Source organism: Monopterus albus, unplaced genomic scaffold (assembly GCF_001952655.1).
Source record: "Monopterus albus unplaced genomic scaffold, M_albus_1.0 scaffold98.1, whole genome shotgun sequence".
In the NCBI taxonomy this organism is placed as follows: Eukaryota; Metazoa; Chordata; class Actinopteri; order Synbranchiformes; family Synbranchidae; genus Monopterus; species Monopterus albus.
Window position 1 is genome coordinate 2417772 of NW_018127978.1, and position 18995 is coordinate 2436766.

An 18995-nucleotide genomic window follows, 5' to 3' on the forward strand; every position below is an offset into this window, starting at 1 on the left:
GGCCGCCCACCAAGAGCTGGGGTCTGTCGGAGGTTTCTTCCATTAAACGGAGTTTCCTTCCTGCTATCGCCAAGTGCTTACTCAAGGGGAATTTGTTGGGTTTTCCTCTATAATAATATTGATAACAGTAAGGTCTAGATCTTACTTTGTAAAGTGTCCTGAGATTGCTTTTGTTGTGATTTGGCGCTATACAAATAAAACTGAACTGAATAATAATATTGTGAAATGTCCAGATGGAATTGTTTTATTTAGGACAGTTTTTTTTTCATGTAAACAAAAAACTAACTTTTATTATGTTGTAGTTTTGTATCACATGTACATTGTCAATTTAATCTTTTTTTATTTTATACTGTAGTTTGAGCTACTTTTTCTATATAAGATTATTTTACCAAACTACATTTCTCTCTAGAGTGGCTTTTCTGTAGTTTAACTTCTTCGCTGTGAAATAATTAATAATTTGCAAAGCTACATTTCCCCAGGTAGTTTCCCCAACACTGAAATGCGATAAAGCTGCACCAGAGTCTCAGAAAACATTATACTATATTATTATATTTCACAGACAGGGAATTCTGGCCCAAAATCAGTAAACTCCCTTTATGTAAGGTGAGCACTTCTAACATTTGCCACATTTTCACACATCGCCTCAATCATTAGACTCTGAGTTTATATTGATCAGGCGGAGTTAGGCGTGGGGGGGTGGGGGGGCTGTACCCTGTCATTCTCATTGGCTGCAAAAAGTTGTTGGCGCGTTTCCCTCTCAAATAAGAGAAAGCTCCAAGAACCTATGGCTGCTCGCGTCCCGTCCCCCCTTCTCAAGCCCGCCTGGTCCAGATTTGTCCGGGACATTGGCAGAATAGTGCATCCCTCCTCACACCGGTTAAATAAATCCATCAGCTCTTGTGATTTGTAAACACGTTTTGGAATCGGTCCGCACACACAACGCTTCCGGGCGAATTTCGTCTCAACCTGCGCCCTGTTATTGCGACTGTTTCAGAGACTTAATGTTGATATTTAATTTTGTTTTTCCTCCTCCGCCGCACAGTGGATCTCTCAGGCATTTTCTACCTTCACAACACCTGTGACCAACACGGCCACACTTGCACTGTACATCCAGAAAAACTTCGTCTTGTTTGTTTTTGTTTTATTTTCGTAACTATTTTATGGTAGCCTACAATGTCGTCTTTGCCAGGAACGATACCGCGGATGATGCGCGCGGCTCCCGGCCAGACCTATCCCCGCACTGGATTCCCTCTGGAAGGTAGGAGCCGCGGAGCAGCCTGCTGGGCCTTTGACGCTTGAGAGACTGAAAACGTGAGAGCTCGGTTTTAACATAAAAATATGCCAGGTTAAACATGAGGACCTTTAGCTGAACAAACGGCGTACCCAAGACCTTGACTTCTGTTAGAGGTAGTTTTTTGTTAAAATATTGAACATAGGCTACTTTTGTTAGGTTATTAAAATTCTAGGGTTCTGCGGTTAGGTACAGTTCATTTCATTATCCACTTACTATTTTGCCACTCATTTTAAAATGAGTCTAAATCCCAAGTCTAGAGAGAGTTTCTGACCAAAATGTGGAATTAGTTAAAGTGTCCAACGCTTCATCTCAAACCCAAAACAGTAAGGAGAAATATAGGAGATTATATCAACAGCCTTTTGGACAGAGCAAAATGAGTAGCCCGATGAAGAAGAACAGCGGGGGATCCTCGGCTCCTCCTCAGGGTCAGATGGAACCGGGACGGGCCGTCCGTTAATAAAACATTTAATTTGTTTGGCCTATCGCTGGTATCACGAGTGAATAACTGATAGAATAGTAGGTAATAGGCCATATTAGCAAAGTGTCAAGAGAAAACCAATTTAATTTATTTCTTCTCCTGCCTGCGGTGATATGTTAGAGCTTCCACGCTGAATGTGAACTTATGTCGTCCACAGTGTCCACTCCTTTGGGCCAGGGACGGGTTAACCAGCTTGGAGGGGTCTTCATTAACGGCCGCCCGCTGCCCAACCACATTCGACACAAGATCGTGGAGATGGCCCACCACGGGATCCGGCCCTGCGTCATCTCCCGACAGCTGCGGGTCTCCCACGGCTGCGTCTCGAAGATCCTCTGCCGCTACCAGGAGACCGGGTCCATCCGGCCCGGAGCAATAGGAGGCAGCAAGCCCAGGGTACAACAACAATATTATTATTATTATTATTATGATAGACCCAAATGAGAGTTGTAAATTATAGGGCATACCCTATTTTATTTATAGTTTAATGACACTTTTAGTTTAAAGTTTGAGTGTTCTTTCACATAGGCCCACTGCTTCTTCTTCTTCTTCTTTCTTAATTTTTGTGACACGTTTACGGCCTAGAGATTTCAGCAGACTGCAATACTTCTTCTTGTGTCTCTCCTGGTCACTCCGTTCCACCTGCAGCAGGTGGCCACCCCGGACGTGGAAAAACGGATAGAAGAATACAAGCGGGACAACCCCGGCATGTTCAGCTGGGAGATACGGGATAAGCTGCTGAAGGACGGTGTGTGTGACAGAAGTACAGTCCCTTCAGGTGAGGCCTCCTCTGGTAAGCCACATTTAATAAAATGTTTTCATATTCACCTATTTCCTATTCAAATGACAATGTTGAAAATGGGAAAAGAAGACCATTCGTTAGCAGTGAGTTCTATCAGCCGTGTCCTGCGAGCTCGCTTTGGAAAAAAGGACGATGAGGATGAGTGTGATAAAAAGGATGAAGATGGAGAAAAGAAAACGAAACACAGCATCGACGGTATTCTCGGCGACAAAGGTAGGCCAGAGGAGAACACAGCTGCTGTTTTGATACTGTCTAGCTGATTAATTATGTACAAATTGGGCCTAAGTAGGCGTTTTGTCGCTTCCGGTTTTCCTCCTTTAAGCTGTTCTCCCAGCAGACACAGCGGCCGCTTAATTGTTTATGATAGGGAGCGCTGGAGTGGATCGGGCTCCTGTGGTGCTGCTTAAACGCTCCCTTGAAAGCGATGCTGACAGATGACCGATGTGGCAGTCGATATCAATTACATGCGGTCTGACAGGGACCAGGCGGCACACAGCAGCCAGGGGCCAGCGACCTCACAGCGACTGTTTAGCAGCTTTGTCTATAGACGTCAAGTTCACTGGCCTTGACACAAATTCAGAAAAGACTGGACTGGCGGTGGAGGCATACAAACAGTTAAGTGCAATAGAGACCTGAAAGAGATGGATGAACTAGCCCAATAACATAGGCCCAGATATTAATGAAATTCATCAAATCGAATACTGCAGTAGAAAAGAAGAACAACAAATATGGTCTATATTATAATACCTTTTTAAAATTTAAAAATCAGTCCACAACCCGCTTTAATGTTTTACAGTAAGATTTTATTGAAATATAGCATAGGCTAAGTAGAAGTAATCATTTTAAAACAATTGAATTTGATGTGTAAGAGAACAAAGGATGGAGTTTAAGATTTACATTTGGCTTATTTCTCTCACATTGCAATTATACAGTTGAGACCTCATTTAGCATTGAACCACCTATACTATATCTATTTATGATCGTTTTAAGTTGTGTTTATAGACATTTATACAGTTGATAAAATATTTTCTATTTTGTGTTTACTGTGTTTTGGGAGATTTTCCATTCCTGAACTGGACTGTGCTGGACACTCAAAGCACAGGAACTGCCGTGTGTCCTGTAGGCCTAGTTTGAATATTTGATATTTTGGCAGCGTCAGACTGTCTGTTAATTAGAAGTAAGGCCTGTAGTGTTTTCTGACCAGTGCTGTGACTGGTGAGACCCCCCGTCCCCCGTCCTCCATCTGCTGTTCCATGTAGGCGATTTCAAAAGCTCAGCCTTGCTAGTGTCTTTGTGTCAACTAGATCTGGCATTTAATCATTTGACGACTTTGCCTATTACAGCTGGTAATGAAACCGGTGTCTGTTGAATAGGCATCTGTGTTGGAGAGGGGTGTAATAGCTTGAAGGCATGGTAAGAAATATATTTATCCCCTATCAGCTCTCACTCTTACAGTTCCAGGCACATGCGTCCTGTTGAAGGGCTTTAAAGCAGATTAAACTGAGCCTTTTATTTCTTTTTACTTTCATCTTTGAGCGGCTCACTTCATGGTGTGAAGCCTGCAGCGCAAATTCATGAGATTTTAAGGTTTCCTCTCCTGTTGTTTAGATTGTATTTTAAAATATTCATTTCATTTGCTTTTATGGCATTGTTTTTAGTGGCATGCTGGCAGATTGTAATGGAGTGCTGCTGTGACTGAGACAAACACGTGGATGACTCCTATTTACTCTCATTATTCATCAGAAGAGCTAGTTTACTATTAATATATAGCGATATACAGTAGACTACATAATACATTCACATTTGTCAGTGGTATTGTAATCCAACACAAAACAATAAGTTTATAATTAAATATTTATTTTTAGCTAATTATTAACTAAGATCTCAGACATACTTTTCAACTCTTCAATCTGCATTTTTTCCACAGAACTGACATATGCATAAGAGTTGACCACACATGAATGTATATTTTACAGTACATGCCTCTGCTGTATAGCCTATTTCATAATGATGTTGATGTTTAGGAAATAAAAATATGGAAAGCTGCAGAATAATCAGTATATGTTTCATGTGTGCTATTTTCTAGAATACATATCATGAAATGTTTTTTAATATATTAGATCTCGATAGAGCAGATAACCTCTGAGGCTACAGTCAGATAGCTGTCTGATCTGGTCAAACCATATACTGTACTCTGTCTGTTAGGAGCTTATTATTAACAATGACAAGGCAAAGTCTTTTTTATCTGCAGTCAATATACTGTTTACCAAACATACATAACCTACTGTATAGGGGGAAAACAGTAAGTTTTGGAGTTCAGAATAAGCCTGGCTGAAAGAAAAGCAGGCTGGCACTGACGCTGGAGAGAGCACTTCAAACAAATCCAGTGGAAGCTGCTTTAGCTTTACGGAGAGCACGGAGTGTGGCAAGTTCTATTGCAGCTGTTAACATTTTTCCCTGGGCATCCACACTTACTCCACTCCTTCTGCACTTTCTCCTAGCTATTATGCTGGGCTGAAATTGAGGGAGACCCAAATGTTGGCTTGAGATAACACAATCATCACAGCCTTGGTCCTGGGCTATGCATCAGTGTATTAAACTAGGATTAACCTCCCTTTTCCCCCTGCTGCCTCACACCAGAAATACACATTTTTAAAGGGACACACACAAACACACATATACAGTATATATGATAACTGATCGGAAATCCTAAAAATTCCTCATTTTATTTTTTCCAGTCCAAGCATCTGGCTTTTTCTCCTCTTTAATCTGACAGTTTTTGGACTGTGGGTCGAACTGAATGTGCAATTTGAAGACATCACACTGGCTCTTTGTTAAATATTTAGAGTACCTTCTTTTAATATAATTTTTAACTGCAGCTCTAATCTTCGTCTCATGTCGAGGTGACTTAGAACATCTCTAAACAACCATAAAACCGTCATCAGGTTGTGATTCCAGAGTGTCTAACACATCTATTTCAGAAACCAGTGCAATAGTGTCATATTTTCCATGCTACAATGCCAACAAATTAATCTGGAAACACTATAAAAATACCTGTGATTGATTAAATATTTGCATATTTTTTCATTTTATATTTCAATATGATAGACTACACCACATTTTCTGGAAACATGGCTAATCCAGTGAAACAATACCTAACAAGTCAGGGTACTTAATCACAGTGAAGCAAAACACATGAAATTCCCAATATTTACATCAATTAGTCCTAATTATTGATTAGCAGCATTACTTACAATGGCCCAATGAAACCAGCACTATACTGTACATGACTGCAGAGGTTTAGGGTTTAGTGAATAGAGGCATAAAAATGGTTTCTGTGTAATGACATTTTACACTCCTATGAATATGTGTAAATATAAAAAAGCGCTGACACTATATTATGGAATCTACACATCTGGGTTCATCAACAGAAGTATGTTGTCACTGCACTACTGGAAGTAGTGAATATGATGAACACCAAGGCCGTTCCCGCGACCACCCTTCATTATGCTGTTAACTGCAGCAGCTGTGGTGGCCTGAGGCAGACCTCAGGATTTACGCGCTCTGTTTCAGACTTTTAGAATAGAGGATGAAGAAGAAGATGAGGAAAGGAGTAAGTTGCTGGAGCAAAGTGAGCAGCTTAGCATCTTTGATCCCCTGCTTCTTTTGCATATCAGAAATATTTGCGGTGACATTGTTGCAATGAGAGTTGATCATATTAGCTGGTGCTAGTGCTGCTTTCAGGCTCGCCTGTCTGTTCATTAAAGCCCATTAGCCACATGTGACAGGACCTGTCTGGTCCTCTGTGCCCCCACCCCACCATGTTCTTATGTTTCTGTTCAGAGACAGCTGATTGAAAACATCCGATTCTCTTGGACGACACTTTGACCACAATCAAGTTAAAAATTTTAACCTTACCTAAAATTGAAATCAAAGTGATACGGCTCTGTCCATATTGCCCTCTGGCTTCGCTTCAGCCAACACACAAGAGACATGCCCAAATGTTCCCATTTGCAGTAGGTGATTGTGTTTAGTATTTCATCACTTAAGGCCCAGCTCCCCCTGGCTCCCTCTGCTTATGAAAAATCCAGAGGTTCATGGTTGGATCAGGCTGACAGACAAAAAATGGTTAGCATTAGAAGATCACACTCAGATTCCCTGCGGGGAAAGTGGGTCACTGTAGCGGCACAGAGGAACAGTTTTAAAAAAGAAAAAAAAAAAAAGCAATAGAGAATGGACATAACAAAATAAATTTTAGAATAATTTTAGCAGAATATATGGATAATTCAACAATGATATGACTAATATGACCATCAAGGTTTTAGGTTAAAGTAGGATTCAGCCTCTCTAATAATCTGTTCCAAAAATGCACATAAAAGTTTGACAGGTAACACATTCCATGTATTTATCAGATGTTTGCACCATTTCACATATGAACATTTCACAGCATGTGCACATACAGTATGATGTTAGATAGTTCACATGAAATGTAATCTCACATGAAAACAACATTTTAAGGTTCCCATGTTTTTTAAAAATGCATGTAAAATAATGTTATACATACATTAAAATGCATGAATCATGACATTTCATAAGAATTTCTTCTAATATTGAGATGTGTTATGATTTAGCAAATGAATGCAAAGTCATGGGTAAAATTTTCAAAGGATAACACTGAACCGAATTTGTCATAAACAAAGCAAAAACCTCAGTAACTAATTATGTTTTTCACAGCTTGCTGTAAATCATTCAATTTGGGCAGAAACAGAAAAATAACATGCTATGATTATATCAGTTCTGCTGAATGCTCGTTAATGATGATGTTGAATTAAATCCCAGTTTTACCTGAAGAAAAGGAAAAAATAATTATTATAATTATTATTAACACCATTAGCATCTTTGTCAGGCCTGACCTACTTGTTGATTTTCTTTTATTTCTTGTAGCATGTTGAACTTTTCATTGATGTCTATGAGAAAACAAATATATATAAAGGAGAGCTCCTGAACTGGGAGATGCTTTTGAATAGGAGAATAGCAGCCCACTCCTTTGCCATGGAGTGTTCAGTAGCCATCCCTTAATCCTCCTTTCATTTTACCGACAAATGCCAAGAATCTTGTCTGGTGACCCAACGGGAAGCTGATCAGTTAACAAAAGAGAAGCAGTGCACAAAGAGCTAACTGGGAATATGGGGTTGAGGGCAGTCAGAACCCCCCTGGCTCCCGTTAACAGCCTATTTGCAAAGGATATACAAAGGGCAATGGCAAACAGAGAAATGGCAACACATACAGTATCATACTATATGTAAACATGTTTTTAACAAGCCCATTTAATGGTCAAGTTTTTTCAAATGCATAGAACTTTGTGAAGAACTTTCCAAACACATCAGACTGAATCTGTTGACATAAGCATGAACATTTCACTCAGTGCTCACACTCTTGTGCCTGACTGGTTTGTTAGTTTGCACTTCGTCAGGGTTTAGCAGGGAGGTTATCTGCTTTAATCCAACTCCTCTGACCCGAGCGCACACTACAGACAAACCAGTCAGAGATGTTTCTTCTTCCACCTTGGAGCTGCACAATCAGACCTTTCTGGCTTTAGACACAGCTCGCTAACAAAATGATTCTGTCTGAACAGACTGTGCTGCCTCTTAGACCATGCATTTTTACCTTTATTTTTCATTTACAAATTGATTTACGTTTACACAAGAAACAAAAGTATTTGTTTCTTAAAGTAAATACTGGTTAAAATCCTTTGCATAGTGTTAACATCTACAGTAGATCACATGCTAATTTATATTATTTTGTTACTTGATTTCCAACAGCACAACACAATATACCCTTTGATGAAAGAAAAATGCAAGAAGATAAATTTTGGAATAAATTATTAATGATTAATAATTTTGACAAAAATTTTAATCAATATCAGGGCCATATGCTGGAATCTATGAATAGTGAGGTCATGAGTTCCTTGTTTTTTTGTAAGGCAAAAAATACAATATTCAGTCTAAAAATAATTTTGGATCTGCTTGTAAACTATTCATTTGGTAATGAATGTAACTCCCCCCACATTACTAAACCTCCCCAATTTCCAGAGAAAAAATACAGAGGACATGTCCTCAGTGATAGACATGGATCTAACATTAGGCATGAAAAGAAGTCATTTACATGCAAGGGGCTAAATTATTAGTATATTACTTTCATTTAAAAAAATCAGCTGGATATTTTTAAAATCTTATTGTTATCTGTTTTTTAAATAAATGACCAAAAATGACAATAGAGACAGAGTGAAATCAGCTGAAGTGTGCAAAACTGATTATTTATCTTAGCAGTGAATGTAAAGTCCTGTATTGGGGAAATGGATGAAGGAATTATTTTATCAAGTGACTAAATGCATATCTAAAATCCTATTTGAAATTTCCATACAGAGCCCTGTGTGCTTGGATCTATTAGATGGCTTATTCCTGGTTTTCTCCATCAATCCACAGAGGAAATCACATTCACCAAATCCAACAAACCAGTGTAATTGGCTAGAAAATTACCTTAAATATACAAAGATTACTGGGCCATAAAGGCCCAGCAATTTTGGGGGGGTGGGTGGAGTAAATGTTCACACTACTGAAAGGTATGACAGTGGATTAATGGCCATTTCTCAGTCAGTGTAGTATTTGATCCATATTTTTTGCACACTAACATGCCATGATGGAACTGGGCATTGTTCACACTGTTGTTCATATGGTACAAAGACCAAACTCTCAACACTAGCAACCATGGATTAGTAAGCTGATCTTACAGAATGTTTGTTAGCACTTTGTATTACAGCACCAAATATACAGTGTGATTTTATTGTGTGAATGAGGTATTAATAAAATAGGTACCAGTTCCTGTTAGCACCTAAATGTAGGTACAGCAAAAGAAAACTAGACTGTGGGGAACAAGGGGCAGTAACCACTGGACATTTTATTAGAGAAAAAAACAATTTATGTTAACAGCCATATACCTTATCATTACTTTGCAATGTAAAATGCACATTGTACAGGTAGTTTCACTCATTAACAAAAGTTATTGTGATGTGTGTATAATAGTAATAATAAGGTCTAGACCTTATTATGTGAAGTGCTGTGAGATTATTTTTTTTGTTATGTGGTACTATACAACAAAAATTAAATTGAATTAAACTGGGGGAGGGGGCGGCACTTTTGTCAGAGGAGAGAGCGAGAATAATTTACTTGCATGGTTCAAGTAGTTCCTCCAACATCTGCAGCTTTACCTGCTCAAGTTCTGTCAGCATAGGAACTCTGCTGTTTTGCTGAGCCAACATGACCGTCAGTGGCGATTTGTTTTGCTGGATTTGTTTGGTCATCTTCAAAGTGGATTTCCATGTGGTCACCATGTCTTGAATGAGTGATTCTTCTTTTTGTTTATGTGCAGCTTGCTGTTGTCTTAACCCTTGAGCATTTGAAGGACTATGCTTAAAGGGGCCAACAATTTTGTTACATTTAGCCAAAACACTGTCCAGTTCACTGTTGTGCAGAGAAGCTGTAATTGTTCTCTACAAACTGTGTGCCATGTAAGACAGGTACTCATAGGGAAGTAGTCTTGCAGTAGCTGTCATATTATGAGCACTGTCTGTGCCAACCTTGGTTAACTTTTCTTTTATTTTTTATTCCTTTGCAACAGTCTGAAAATGTTGCGCACTTGCCTCTGAGGATTGACGCTACCACAGTTAATGCAAATGATTGTAGATTCCACTCTTCAACAATAAAGTGAGCTGTGACACCGAGGTAGCTGTCACTGCTTACAAATGTCCAGCAATCACCCGTTAATGCAACATGCTGAACTTTCTCCACCATGCTCATTTTTAGTGCCCTTCTGTTGTCATACAGTGTTTTTATTCTTAACATGAGCTAAAAATATATCGATATTGGCAAGGGTTAGATATATGCTGGACGTTAAAGCATTGCGTATTTTGTATTCTTCATTGATTTTGCCATATTTGGAGTATGGCGTGGAAAACTGGGGAAATACATACAGGAGTTCACTTCAACCATTGTACATATTACAGAAGAGAGCGATAAGAGTTGTACACAAGATGGGGTATAGGGATCACACAAATGTAGTTTTCATACAGTCTAAATTGTTAAAATTCTTTGATTTAGTGGAATATAAGACTGCTGTGTTTATGTATAAAGCCAGGAACGACTTATTACCTGGTGGAATCCTAAAGTTATTTGGTGAAAGGGAAGGGGGATATAACTTAAGGGGTCACTTAAATTTAAGGGTTCATGCTATACGTACAACCAAAAAAAGATTTTGTATTTCTATAAGTGGGGTCAAATTATGGAATAATTTAACTGTGGACATGAAAAATAGTACTAGAATTGAGGAGTTTAAACATAAATATAAATGTATGTGTTATACAAGATATATGCAAGAATAAGATTATTCGAGAAGGCATTAAGGAAATACTCTGTTTATTTATGTAGAGATACTGCTTGCAGCCAATGATGCATTAATTTTTGTATAATATGATGTCATGGGGTAGGACTGGATAAGTCTGACTTCTTCCTACTCCATTCAAACATGTAATATGTGTAAGCAAACTGATTTTGGATTAGCATTGGTTGGATATGTGTAATTATGTGTGTTGTTGCCATTTGTTCATTTGTTCTGTTCTGCATGTTTGAAAGAATAAAATCAATCAATCAATCAATCAATCATGATGGTTCTTCAGGAGAGCAAATGACAGCATGCAACTTGAATAACCCTCGTTCTCTACTGTAGTAAAAGAGTGGCAATTTTTAGCTATCCAGTTAGCTAAAGCCTCTTTTACTTTGCCATTTGTTTGCTTGGATAACGGTCCACCTTGAGTTTCCATTTTTATGCTGATGATGTACAGATTTATCTGCCATTGATGCAGAGTGATGCTAATGCACTAGGCCCCTTGCACAGATGTTTGGGTGATATTAAAGAGTGGCTCGCACAGAACTTCCTTCATTTGAATGAGGGGAAGACTGAATATATTGCTTTTAGCCCGGACCCCACCCACACTGTATCCAGCCTAGGAGCTTCAGCCCCGTTATTCACTCAAACTGTGAAAAACCTAGGAGTGTTATTTGATAGCAGCCTCAAATTTGACAAGCAAATTAGTTCGGTGGTCAAAGCAAGCTTTTTTCAGCTGAGGCTCCTAGCAAAGGTGAAGTTGTTTTTATCTTGAGCCGACCTAGAAAAAGCCATTCATGCCTTCATTAGCTCACGACTTGACTACTGCAACGCCCTCTATACTGGAATTAGTCAGTCTCAACTCCATAGGCTCCTACTCGTACAGAACGCGGCTGCTCGCCTACTGTCAAACACTCCAAAGAATGCTCACATCACCCCGGTTCTTCGGCCCCTTCACTGGCTTCCAGTACAGTTCAGAATAGAGTTCAAAATTTTACTGTTTGTATTCAAGGCCATTAATGGTCTTGCGCCAGTCTATTTGACCGATATTTTAACCATTTATACCCCGGTCAGAGTGCTGCGTTCCTCTGAGCATGTGTCCCTGGTTGTCCCGCGGGCACGTTATAAAAAGTGGGGAGATTGTTCTTTCGCCATGTATGCCCCCAAGCTCTCGAATGCCCTGCCCCCTGAGGTTCGATCCATAATGGAGTTAATGGTTAAGTCTAAATTAAAGGCACATTTATTCAGACGGGCTTTTGGCATCTAATATTTAGCAGCAATGCTATATGGGGCCTACAGGCCGTCCTGATTTTATATTTTGTAATCTTACTCTCTCTGTATTTGGACTCATTTTTATTTTACAGGAATTTTATGGTTTTTATAGATCATTGTTTTAAACTTGTGCAATGTTAACCTTTTTTTGTTTGTTTGTTTATGTAATTTTGGCATGCTCTGTTTTATCTGTGTTTGTTTTATTGTGAACCACTTTGAGCTCTTTTTGGTGTTGTAAAGTGCTATATAAACAAAAAAATTATTATTATTACTACTTGGATAATGGTACACCTCAGGTACCTGTCAGTGTCCCTGATGACTCTGCAGTAGCACCTGGGTGTTTCGATCTCATGTGTTACATCACAGATAAATTACTTCAGTGATAATTAAATTCAGCGTTGCAAAATGTGCGCATTGCTTTTGTTTTTTCTAAAGTGCCATTTGGTAATTTTTTAAAGTGGAATTTTTCGTCTAAAACACTGTCTTTTTCTTTTTCATAACTAGTGGGAGCAAGCATTAGCCGCATGAAGTGTGGGAATTGGCAGAAGCCACAGGAAGTAAAAAAACAAAAAAAAACTGGAAGCTGCATAATACTGTAAATTTTTTTAAAGGCATTAAACCATCCACATTAATCACAAAAATGTATGCATTCATTTTCCCAACCCTAGAATATATTTTTGAAAATTTGCTCCCAGCAGGTCTAGCATTTCAGCAGCTCCTAACAACACTGAAGTAGAAACCAAGCACACCTGTGTGAAAGTCGTATATGTATTGCCCGCCTCTATGTCTTTACACTGGCTACCAGTTTTATTACACAATCTATTTGAAGAGTTTAAGAGTATGCTATCTCTGAATTTCTGTGTCCTTACCAGCCTGCACACAGTGCAGACATGGTGAGCTTGTCAGGCAGGAAACCTGTTAGTGATTCCCATGTCGAGGTGAAAGAAGCAGACCACACTTATGCTGTTAGGACACCTCAGATCTGGAACAAACTCATACTTTTAAATTCTGTCTTTTAAATTACTTCTAAAATACATATATTTATATCAAAAGGGTCTTCTAATGACCTTCTTTAAATTGCTACCTCTTTTATATTGCTTCTGAAAATGTATTTTTTATGTAAGCCTTACTTAATTTTGGTATGGTTGTCTGCATGTGTATTTAATTTGCATCATCATCATTATTATTAAAGTCATATCAAACTGCAGCTTGGTAATGATACTGTCAGTTTCAAATTTGCAAACACTGAAACAAATGAACAACAATTTTGAGGGTTGGGCAAAAAGATGTTACTGTATTTATTGTATTTGTTTTGTTTTGCCATACTGTTATATACTATATGAATGTTATATTTGTTTTTTGGGGGGGGGGTTTTGCAAATCACTGAAAAGGACTGTTTCATGAAAATACTGGATATACAGTAGATGTTCTGCATCAGTGTGATAGATTATGTTTTTTAAAACAGGCTTTTTAATTGATTGGATGAGCACACAGCAGATAGATCTGTCTTCTTATTGTATCCACAAACAGTTTCTTACAACAGTTTCCATCAGTTTATCACAATATTGCAAAATAAATGTGCTTATATTGTAATAAAGGACCTCATCCATAATTCATAGTCCTAATTTATTCTGAGCTGTAATTGGAGCCTTCACACTACAATCCACAGTAATTCCAGATTGGATCGGGTTATCCATTTCTGATGTACATTGCATTGTGGGACAGCTGTGATCACCACACTCAGGTTAAAGTTAATGTACAATATACTAATCAGATCTAGTTTTTATTTTATTTCTTGACTGTTAGACACTGAAACTTCTTCCAGTGGTCCTTGTTACAAACTGTATATTGCACATAAAAAAAAAAATGTTGTTTTTATGTTTGATGAACCACACAATCCATATTGCACCTGTGTCTGTGAGATGTAAATATAGTGACACGAATTATTGCTTAGTGTTATATAGTGTTGTCCTTTAACATCATATACTATATTTGAAATATTACATTAATACAGCTCCAAATACAGTAATATTTCCTAGAGTAGTGCTTCAAAACTAGATAATCTGTCTTTAAGTAATGATTTGCATTTAATTGGCTATTACCACTAGTCCTTCAGGTTCCTTTAATTTATCAAAACTGATTAATCTGATTAACTCCAAAATATAAAGGTGAGCATGTTTTGTGTCATACCCTCTGTGAGGGTAAAGTGTCATTATCATAGCATGACTTTCCTCATACAGCCTGATTTTAGCAGGAATCAATGAGAGAGATTCACATTTGACAACCTTTTTAGAATCCACACATTTTGTAGATGCTGGCCTTAAAGTCCATTTTGTTAATGTTTTAGCTCTACTCAAATAGTTATGGATGATGATCAGGTGGACAGAAAATGTCTCATTATGACAGTTTTCACGTCTTTTAATACACAAACAGTTGCTAACTAAAAAGAGGATAACAAAAATAGAATGGTCAAGGAGGCCAGTCTGTTATTTTGTGCCTGCATTTGCCATTGAAAGAATTGATGAACTCCTCCAAGTTTATCAAAGAAAAGGAAACAATATGAACCGAAGGCTTAAGGCAAGCAGGCTTTTTATAAAGTGGTGGCCATTGTGGCTTGAAGGCAGATGCATGAATACCTCTGAATAGACTCCCTCAGAGTGACACGATTGAGCTAGACCACAGCAAAATGCTGAAAGGAAAGCTTCTCCTCTGCGCTGTCGAGCTGATCGGCATTTCCAATGCTCCTACTTTGAATGAATGTACATCTGCAGTGGGAGGCTTTGCTGTGGTCTGCTCACTACACTTTTGACTGATGTTTGGGTGGAAGTAAAAACATTGTGCTTCCTACTGCCACTCCAAGCAGCAGGTGTCTTGATACTATGAGAGACATATACTAACAGAAAGACAACTAAAGGCAAGCCAATTACTTCTGTAGTTGCTCTTTTTCAAGCTGAGTGTAGCATTATATTGTTAAATTGTTTCAAATCATTTTAAAAAAAATGTTGAAGAGAGACAAAATTCATCAATTGGAAAACAAGGGGAGTTTTGTAAAAGCTTCACTTACATGTTCTTGCAACTGAAAGGTTGCAGTTGAAACATTTAAAACTGTCTATGTCCTAACATTTTGAGTGTCTGGCACTTTTGTTTGTATCAAAGATACTAAAGAAAATGAAGCTGTACATGAAAATGAAGCACTGAAATAAGCTGAAGTGAAGTGCCAGTGGTTCCTCTTTCTAGACCTCTGTGAACTCTTATATCAGTTTGGCCTGTTGTCACTCTCAGTTGATATAGTTTGTGTTATTTCAGATATGTACTTAATGTGGCAAAAACAATGACAAAAACTGAAGTAAACTTTACTAAAAAGGAAATCTTGTTTGGTTCGGGTTAACACTGGAAGTCATCAAAACCTATTTAAACAAAAAAATATTCAAACATATAACAGGAAATGTCACGACAATGTGGACATTAGATTTTGGCATTTCTTCTCTACAGTTATAAATGTCGGCCTGTTGGCTGTGCTAGAAAGATCACAGGGACATCGAAACATTCTGAGGAAGTGTTGGACAGAGCAACGGACTGATCGCCACAGGCAGAAGGTACTGATGGTCATTTGGCCTACTAAAAATGCCACTTTAGGAAATTATGATTGTTGTTAAAAAAATTCTATACAAATATATTTGTCTTCTCTCACATAGCTTTCTACATGTCTAATAAACTAACATGGTGTTTGGATTATAGCATAGTGTTTTGAGTTTCAGCCAGTACTGAAAGAAAACAATATATATAAACAAATGTGTTTTTAAGCAAATGTTTACATATGAAACATTTTTCTTATCAGACTATTTATTTTGGATAGATTCTATGCCACAGTATGGGGTGACATACGGATGCCTGCCTTTCAAGTCTAATTGGTAGTATCTACTTCAGCAGTAAAACAAAAACAACACCATCAGCCTTTGCCAATTATGGCCATAAATGTTATTCTTTGTTCGTGCTTTTTATCTCCTTTATTCTGGAATATTTCTGTCTTTTTGTGATGTTTGCTCTAATACATAAAGGCAATAAACATGTCCATGAAGTGTTGTAAAATAGAACTGGTCATCAGTGCGAGTAATGGCCAGTGCTGAGTGCAGCCATTTTGGCGCAGTCAGCTGCAAAAGGAAGTGCTCAGCTTCAAGCAGCAGAGTTCGTCATAGACTGGACACTGCAGTGCCGATTGCAGGGAAATGGCTCTGAACTGTTATAATGTCTGTCTTCCTTATGTTGTAATTCATATTTACTAGGTGGAGATGGGTGGATGAAAACACTGATATTCAGGAGCTGGTAGTCTTGAAAAGTCTGAATCTGGATCAGAGTGATCTTATTCTGTATTACTTTGAAATGCTTCGACAAATTCTGGCTGAGTTATATGATCCTAGATCATAAGACTCTGGATTTCCAAATCTGAACAGATCTGATTGAGATATACAGTAATCTTCTGAGCTCTTGGGCCCTGGTGATCACTACTCACACAGGTCAAGTCTTTTTACAATGTTTTCACCTTGAAACAATCTGTGTATTGGTACTGTGTGTATTGGTAGTACTTGAATAAATACTGTAGGAGTTTTGAGAGTTAATACTTGTGAAACACAAACTTTGTAACTGAACATTGGTTGCAGTGAAGCAAAGAATGACAAATCAAGTCTCTGTGGCCTTCTGCTCATTTTGGTAAATTCTTGAGTGGCTTATGGCAAATATTTTGAATTTTTGCTTATAAATCCCACACACTTTGATCAATCAAAACCCAAAACCACCACAGATCATGTAATTTATGATAAATCACATATACAAGGAAGTGGGTAAAAATAAGTATGATAAATAAATAAATAACTGTAGAATATTATTTGCAGCAGAAGACCTGTCACACTGACAGAAAGGCCACTTTCTGATCTCAGAAAGCCTCAAAGAAATTGGATGTGTGTGAGCATCAGATCTGAAACCCCGTTTCATTGTTTTGCTGATTTTATGGTTGTGCTTCTATAATATAGATGCTAGACATCCATCTGCTCCCACAGTCCTGATCTCACTGCCAGGTAACATTTCCAAGACAATAAGGTGTGAATGTGTGCATTTTCATCATGAAACATTTAGATTATGGGATGCCGAGGGGTAGCATATAAGTAGAGAACATTTAAAACTAAGTAGTCACAGTCTGAAGCAAACGCTCAGTCTGAGAAATGCAGCGTTACATTACAGACAACACAGTTAAACAATGGAATGGCTCATAGAGAGCAAGACTTAAAGCTACAGAATGTAACTTAAGGTAGCACCAGCATGAAAATCCAAATCAACCCACTCTGCTCCGATGGATGGGGTTTTTCAGACAGATATATACAAAAGTATATTTACAGGGTATTGCACTAAGGGTTGTTGTTTTGTTATACAGTCATGGGTTAAGTGTTTATCAGAGTGATGGACCAGTGTAAGAAACTGTCCTTGTGTCTGGCTGTTTTGGCGTATAGTGACCTGTAGTGGGGAGAAGTTCAAACAGTTTGTGTCCAGGATGTGAGGAGTCTGCAGAAATCTTCTCTGCCCTCCTCTTGACCCGTGAGGTGTACAGGTCCTCCATGGAGGGCATTTTTTCTGTAGTCCTAACTGTTTGCTGGAGTCTGTTCCTTTCCTGTTTGGTTGCTGAACCAAACCAGACAGTGATGAGATAACTACAGGATAATATCTGAGAACTGAGCAGCTATTCACAGTTTTGAGAAACCATGCACCAAACTGACAACACAGTATAATGTCTGACAATAAAACATAATGCAGGCTAACAACACAATGTAGGCTATTCAAGACTTTATTAAGTAACTCTGAGCTATTGCTGCCTCAAATATTACCAGGAAATATAACAAACTCACTACTTAGCAAGAAATACTGTATAAGAAAAATGGGAAAATCTGTGTGCAGTAGGAGGGTACTGATGAGATGAGAGAGAGTGTCTGTGGAGATCCTCATTCTTCCAGGTCATGGTATATCCAAAGTACTAAAAGTATTTAACTAGACTTGCTCGAGTTCCTTGAAAGTGCCTCACCTCTCATCTTAGAAGCTTCTTCAGTTCTGACTGGCTGGCGGTAGTTCCTGCATAAAACTGTGACAAACCATGATCACAGGGCTTTGCCTTTACTTCAGCTTTTGAAAAGGACAGTGTGGCACCTGATGGTGCTGACGCTATCTCAGTCATGGTGCTGTAGTGGATGAACGGATTCCTGTGACAAGCTGTGTATAAGATGACACACCATCCTGTTGCACAAATGTGCTGATATCTTTATAAATGTGACTCATGAATGCCGCAGGAAGGAACATTTTGAATGACTACCAGTGACTGTATGGACATGGTAATGACTGATATAGCCAGTGAATAACATGACAACACTCGTAAAAGAAAGTCACTTTTGGCTTTTCCCGTTTTAGGGGTCACCACAGCGAATCGTCACACTGACGACTCGCATGTTGACATTTGGCACGTGTTTTACGCCGGATGCCCTTCCTGACACAACCTGGATTCAAACCCGGGGCGCCACGGCAAGAGCGCAAATACAACACAATAACACTTTTTAAAGTCCCCCTTTATTGACACATATTCAAATTTTCCTTTGAATGGTTGGTGACATGGACAAAACTGATTCAACAATAACTGTGGTTTTGCTTTTCATATGTTTTATTTCTCCATAAAGTGC

The 18995-nt window shown here is 38.4% G+C and overlaps 1 protein-coding gene across 1 annotated transcript; it reads left to right on the top strand.

The window, feature by feature from the left end:
- Positions 1-853: 853 nt before the first annotated feature.
- Positions 854-3286, top strand: LOC109965271 (paired box protein Pax-7-like). Its single transcript, XM_020609150.1, has 5 exons — positions 854-1258; positions 1930-2165; positions 2418-2562; positions 2656-2784; positions 2894-3286. The coding sequence occupies exons 1-5, from the start codon at positions 1174-1176 to the stop codon at positions 2923-2925; spliced, it is 627 nt and encodes a 208-aa protein (XP_020464806.1). The 5' UTR covers positions 854-1173; the 3' UTR covers positions 2926-3286.
- Positions 3287-18995: the final 15709 nt, after the last annotated feature.